Raw genomic sequence first — 6,868 nt, 5'->3', positions numbered from 1 at the left:
ATCCGCCTGCCTCTGCCTCCCAAGTGCCGGGATTAAAGGCGTGCGCCACCACTGCCCGGCTCCAGGAGAACTTTTAAGGGGAATGAAAAAAAAAACAAAAAAACAAAACAATTATGAGATAGATATAACCAGTATTTTATCAGATGACTTTGTATTTTCACTTTCAGCTCATGGACTGGGATTACGAATGCCAAGGAAGTTTGGGGGACGTCTGAGTAACACATGGAGCCGCTGAGAGCAATCACAGGTTGAATCAGGCACGGGTGATTTCGTCCCCCACATAGAAGGACTGTTCCTCATCACAGAGCAGGTGTCTGTCTTCCCCGGTGGCTTTCCTAATGGTTGCCAGATTGACAACATGCAAGAGTGTATGGCACACCCACCCCTCCCATCCACAGGTAACTAAGCTGAATTTAGAAGAGCATCTAGTGCCAGGGTCCTTTGTCATCAGGCTTATATATAAAGAAGAGAGCAGTGCTTTTATAAGTGATAGAAAAGCATGGGATTGAATCTGGAAGTTAATGTTTCCCTCAATAACTGAGGGATCCCAGTGCTTGCACTTGGAAATGTATGTATTTAAGAGGTATTTAAGGTTTCCTGGAAATTGGTCGCTAAGTTTACGTTGTGTAAACTTAAAATACAAACCAGATTTATTTAAAAAAAAAAAATGATTCATTCATTCAGAGACTTGAAAACAAGAAGAGAAGAGAAGGCTCCGTGTTTGCTCTTTACATACCTCATTCTATACCCTGGTTTTTGGGTTTTCGAGACAGGGTTTCTCTGTATAGCCCCTGGCTGTCCTGGAACTCACAGTAGACCAGGCTGGCCTCAAACTTAGAAATCCGCCTGCCTCTGCCTCCTGAGTGCTGGGATTAAAGGTGTGCGCCACCACGCCCGGCTGATGATTTTTTTTTTTTTTTTTTTTTAAAAAGAAGGTTCCTTTCCTGGCCAGAATATTGGAGTTCCCAGTCTTCTGTTGAAACCTAATCTTCATTTCAAAAGCACTAACAACCTTGAGCTCATGAGAAATCTTACAAATGGCTTCCTGGGTAGTCATTTAGAAAGTGGTTGGCTGAGGATAGATATCTGGCCTCTGAGGAGGGAACAGTCGTTCTTTGTGGGAAACCAAGTGGTCTGGGGCTGCCTCGAGTCTGTGAATCATGTTTTCCTAGCATGTCTTAAAGGCTTTCCTGACCTTCACAATCCCATTTCATGATCTCAGGCCAAGATATAACTTCATAGGACAACGTGGAGGAATGCTCGGTTAATCTTTTCTCTTTTTCCTTTAAAAGCAGTCCTTAAAAGTTCTTTGGATAGAATGGGAGCAGCTCAGGGAGAGGTGACCAGTGACTTGGGATAAAGAACCTCCCTGTTCATCAGAGGCCTAGAGTTTGTTTATGAAGGAGTCTATTTCTTGACATAAATTAAAATAAATATTCTGGCTTTTTAAAAATAGTGTATCTGCACAAAAGGAAATACAAGTTCTTAGGAGCATAAATTTTAGCTCTTTGGGCAAGTCATGCTAGTTGCTAATTTATCCATCTGTCCCATAGTGCCCTAAGGGGTTAAGCAAACAGTTAACATCATTGCTTTTGCCTGACAACTGTTTTTTCTCCTAGCAAATGTCTACGTTTCTTCTGAATTATCTTTTAAAGAGTATAAGGAGATTTTTTTATTTTTTAATCCCTTTAAGAGTTTCATGGCTTTCCTGTGCTTTGTTCTTTCTCAAGCCTGGCTGTCTCCTGAGAACCAGCCAGTCTAATGTCAGCCACATAACGAATACCCCTATTGAGTCAGAGTACCATTCCAGCCTGAGACAAGAATCTTTTAATAGTGGTCACCTCTGTGAGGGATGAGAGTCGAACATTCAAATGTGACACCTGCAATTAGAAAGATCTCTGGTTTTGCCACAGCTATTTTAAAGATGAGGTAATTTGGGGAGTGTTGAAAAAGCAGCATCTATTCAAAACTTTCCATTGCAGTTAATTTATGCTCCAGTAGGTTCAAAGTGTTGTGTCAAAGAAACTTGCTGTCTGACCTTAGGGTCTTAAAGGGTTAATGTGACTGACTGTTTATGTATTCATTTGTACTTGGTATCGAACCAAGGACCTTAAGTGTTTTAAGCTGGCACTTTACCACGGAGCATGGTTTTAAGCGCATAAAAGGTGCTGGGGATAGAACAGTAGCATGCTAGGCCAGCGCTCTGATTCTGAGTTACACTCCTTTCTCCTCTCTACTTCTTGTAACTTCACTGCCCCTGACATCACCTTCCTGGGATCCAAGTGGCTTTGAACAAAAGAGAAAGCCGGGGATTTAGGGAGTCGGGTTTCATTTCAGAGCAGCACCAGCGATTACATTAGGCAAGGTGCGAAAGGGCTCCTGCCAGGTAAAGCACCGGAAAGTTACAAGTTGGGTTATTTTTTAACCGGCGTCCTACAAAACCGACGCCGTGTAGGTGTCTCCCTCGCTAACTTGTAAAAAGAACTCCAGGTTCTTTCACTCGCTCGGGGAGAGTTAGCAGGCAGAGAATCTGGCAGCCGTTCAACGACCCCGCCCTCGGAGTCCCAGGGGGGCTTCTTCGGGAGAGTGCGATTGTCTAGGGCGGAGGCGCGGCAAGGCAGGAAGGGAGCGGGGCGAGCCCCGAAAGCACCCCCAAAGCCGCCCGGTTCCCAGCGCGTGGAAACTTCCCTGGCGGCGAGCAGGGCGGGAGGGGGCGGCGGTTCCCCTCGGCGTGGAGAGCACCGTGCGCGCGAGGATCGGGGCGCGCGGCGGGCGCGGCGGCCGCCGCCTCCTCCCGTCCCCGCCTCCGCGGCGCAGCCTCCTCCCTCCGCCCGGCTCGGCCTCCGGCTGGCTCCCTCCCCTCGTGGCAGGCTCCGGCGGCGGCGGCGGCTGCGGCGGACGGGGAGGGCGTGCGCCGGCCGAGAGGTGTGGGCGACGAGGCTAGGGAAGTTTCAAGTGGAAGGTCGTCCGCCGGCCGGCGCGTCCCCTCACTCTCCTCCCGCAGCATCATGGCGGAGCCGAGCGGCTCGCCCGTGCACGTCCAGCTTCCCCAGCAGGCGGCCCCGGTGACAGCGGCGGCGGCGGCGGCCCCGGCGGCCGCGACATCAGCACCGGCCCCGGCCCCGGCTCCGGCGGCGTCCGCAGCCCCGGCCCCGGCTCCAGCTGCGGCTCCGGCCCCGGCCCCGGCAGCTCAGGCGGTCGGCTGGCCCATCTGCAGGGACGCGTACGAGCTTCAGGAGGTTATCGGTCAGTGCGGAGGGTGCTGCGGGGACGGTCCAGGCCGGGCGCCGAGACCGGGCGGGAGTGGGTGCTGGATGCGGTTCTCCTGCCTGCCTGCACGCCCAGCGGCAGAGCGGCCGGCTCCGGGGCCTACCGGCTAAAACAGTTATTTTATTGTCTTTTTTAATTTTTAATTTGTCCCTTCCTTTCCTGAGCGCGGCTGCTGCAGGAGGTGGCGCGGCGGATGTGACTCGCACTGCAGACGAGCTGCAGGCTGCAAACTTTTATCTCCCGGATCGCCGGGGCGGCGGAGCTGGAACCCAGTAACGCCGCATCCTCCTCCCCCCCACTCGAGCCCTGGGGCCGCGGCTCGTGGCCGCTGACCACGCGGATGGGCTGCCTGGGCGGGGTGGGGATGCGGGGGCGCCGCCCTGGGCTTCCGCGCCCCCGCGCCGCGCCGGGTGAAACGCGTCCTGGGAGACCCTGCGGGCGCAGCCGCGCCTCTGCCTCCTGCCGTGATCTCTCGGTGGGTAGCCCAGCCACGTAGTAGCGGCAGAGGCCCAGGCGCCTGCCCAGACCAGGGAGGATGCTGGCCTTCTTCTGACAGCCGCCGCATGCTCGCCCTGCAACCCGGCTCTGCGCGCGGTGCGCCCGGTACCTGCCTCCCTTCTTGCGGGCGCGCCGCCTGCTGCCAGCCCTGGGGCCGGTGAGCGGACGCGCTGGCCTTCTGCCTTGCGCCGGGCGGATCTGCTGGGGTGAAACTCGAGTCTGTCCACGATCCGCGCCCAGCCTTTCGGTGTCTCCTAGGCAGCTCACTAATACCATCTTATCTTACATTTTTAAATACCTGGCAAAGTCGAAAGGCAAGAAGCCCGTGTTACTTTTCTTTGAGCCAAGCACGTGAAGGGCCAGGATATTTGTGGTGTCCTCTAGCTTAGAACCTTACCTAAAGGTTCATCCAGTTAAAAGTTTTGTACCTCGCCGATGCTGCCAGGCAAAGTGGGCCCCATCATATAATCTTAGGAACTCTGGACTGGGGATGTTGCTGGCTCATAATCTTGATATTTAAAGCTGTGTGTGTGTGTGGGGGGGGAGAGACTCAAGTTACCTTTTTTCTTTCATTTAAAAAGATTTCTCTTATTTTCCCCCTTGAACAGTTATAATTAATATAACTAATATAACTTCACTAGACAGTCCAAGGAACCCCTTTTATGTCCTGTGTGAATGAGACTGCCAGCAATGCATAAAAATGGATACATATATCTGTATATGTATGTGTGTTTGATAGGCAGAAATGTATATATGTGTAGTAATTATATACTTTAGTATGCAAAGGTTGCATGTAGACTTTATAGACATTTATAGACAGAATTCACCTAGTATCTTTCATAACTTTTAGCTAAAGACTCTTCAGGGATGGAGCTTGAAGTTTCTGTCAGGATTTAATAACACCAAGAGCTTTCAAAGCCCAGAGTCCTCAGTGAGAGCCATTTTAGCCTGGCATGTAAGGCTCTTCACTCTGAACTTCTTTGCTGCTCCCTGACTTCTTACATTCTCACAGTGATTGCTCATTGCTGTCATTGCAGGCTCTTCGCGTTGAAGGCCCACCATGCTCACACACACAATGGACACGCATATACATACATACATACATACATACATACATACATACATGTGTATTGATGTTGAAGACTGAACCAGGGCCATTCCTAGGGACCTTCGCCTAGCCAGTCTTGCTCAGCATCCAAGGACAAAGTGAGGATCTTCAGAGAAGCTTGCACTTCTCCCAGGACATAGTTAGGTGGCTCCTTCTGACCCCTTCTTTATACACTCTGCAGTCCCTAACCTCATTGTTATTGATTGCTCATCAAGGTCTTGGGCCCTTCTAGGTTCTGTGCATGTGTTGGCCATGCAGGCGGGGATGATTAAATCATGTGCTGAAGGACTTGATGAGTTAGGGGGCAAGGAGCAATGATCCTATAGGTTGTGCTGAGGGAGTGCTCAGAGATGGAGGGATACTCTGCATGGGGGGGACTGATTCTGCACTGAAGCCCCAGTAAGAGCTTGTAAGGTGCTTAGTTATTCCCGTTGCTGCCTTCCTTAAGCAACTCTGAATTGAGTTGGTTGGTTTCTCCCACCACACAGTTTCCCTTAGGATCCAGAACAATTTACATACAACTAATTTATATTCTTATGTTGTTAATCATTAGGGTTAAAATGTAAGCCTTGACTCTGGGAACAGTATTTTGAGCTGGCTTCTTTTGTGAGTTAAGGAATAAAATCTTTTTAGTTTAAGTAGGATTAATGACAAGGCCTGCTCTGCTTGTGGTATCAGTGTTAATTATAGTTGGTTGATTTTTAGTGAAGAGGAAAGATTTACCTGGGGGGATTCAAGAACAGAAAGACCGGCTTATTTCATTTCTGGTTTTGCACATTGTTCAGCTTTTCTATGATTGATGTTTATCTCACATTTTCCCATCCTAACAGACGGATATTTGGAAACCCTTATGATTGACAAATGGCTGGAACAGGGTTCTACAAGGGCTTAATGTCTCTCCCTTTGGCCTTCCATGCTAGTTGAGCCATTTAGGGCGAATTCGTGGTTAAGCACTTGGCCTTAAACATTATATTCAAGAAGTTAAGCAGTACAGATACTAAACCAGTTTGAAAGTCAATGCCAGTCAACAGCAGTGCCTCTCCCTGCTATCCAGCAGGTGTCCTGTGATGAGATTCCAGCAGTGCGAACCACTACCAGCAGGAGGCTCAGATGTGCCAGATCCTTGAGCCCTGGGAGGCAGGGCGCTTCAACTTCCATCCTGGGACAAAGCACAGGCACCCTTTCTTCTGCTTCCTTCTGGGTCCAGGGCAGGGCCTCAGGATTAGGACAGGCTAAGTTTTCTAAACTCCAAACAGACCAGGTCCAGTTATTTGAGTTCTTCTGTTTTAGAAAAACAAACACAGGATTTTCCAAGTCTAAAAATAAAGTTTGTCTGTGTGGAGCTTGCCGTTCTGTCGCAAAAGCAACAGAGAAACGGTAATGCTATTAGGAATAATCTGGTTCAGAAGTTTAGGCATGACCTAGAAATAATGTCCAGTCTGCCGAACGGAGCTGTATAGTCAAACAGGGGCGACACACGGGATTATTGAGTTCCAGTGCTCAAGGCATTTCCGATGTTTCTGGGTTCTGGAAGGATTCTTTGGAGATTTCAGATCTCTTCATGATCTTCAATGTTACCCATCTGACCTCACCTTCGGCGTCCTTTTGCAGAAGCATGAAGGACATCTGAGCCATGCCAGCTGAAAACTTGAGTTTGTTGGCAGTATTAATAGGATCTCCTTGACTCTCTAAACAAAGAATAAAAGATGAGTTATGTAAACATTGACTCGGGCATCCGTAATAGAATGGACAGACAGCCTCCGTGAACTTCTCTCCTTGAACGAGGTCTGTCTGTCTTGGCAGGATCGGTTTCCGAATTTGAATCAGGTAATTCCAGAAGTGCTCTTATCTCTCCTAATTTTCCACCTAGAAACAATAAATAGACCCACTGCCACTGAATGTTTGATTGTCGTCGTCTTCTTCTTCTTCTTCTTCTTCTTCTTCTTCTTCTTCTTCTTCTTCTTCTTCTTCTTCTTCTTCTTCTTCTTCTTC

The 6,868-nt window shown here is 49.4% G+C and overlaps 1 protein-coding gene across 1 annotated transcript in view; it reads left to right on the top strand.

The window, feature by feature from the left end:
* Positions 1-2,853: 2,853 nt before the first annotated feature.
* Positions 2,854-6,868, top strand: part of Stk39 (serine/threonine kinase 39) — a 260,451-nt gene continuing 256,436 nt past the window's right edge. Inside the window, exon 1 of the mRNA XM_021192061.2 lies at positions 2,854-3,246. Within this exon, the coding sequence (XP_021047720.1) occupies positions 3,009-3,246 (238 nt within the window). The 5' untranslated portion in view covers positions 2,854-3,008. The remainder of the gene's footprint in view (positions 3,247-6,868) is intronic.

This window comes from Mus pahari, chromosome 3, assembly GCF_900095145.1.
Source record: "Mus pahari chromosome 3, PAHARI_EIJ_v1.1, whole genome shotgun sequence".
NCBI lineage: Eukaryota > Metazoa > Chordata > Mammalia > Rodentia > Muridae > Mus > Mus pahari.
This window is presented reverse-complemented; position numbering and strand designations above follow the sequence as displayed.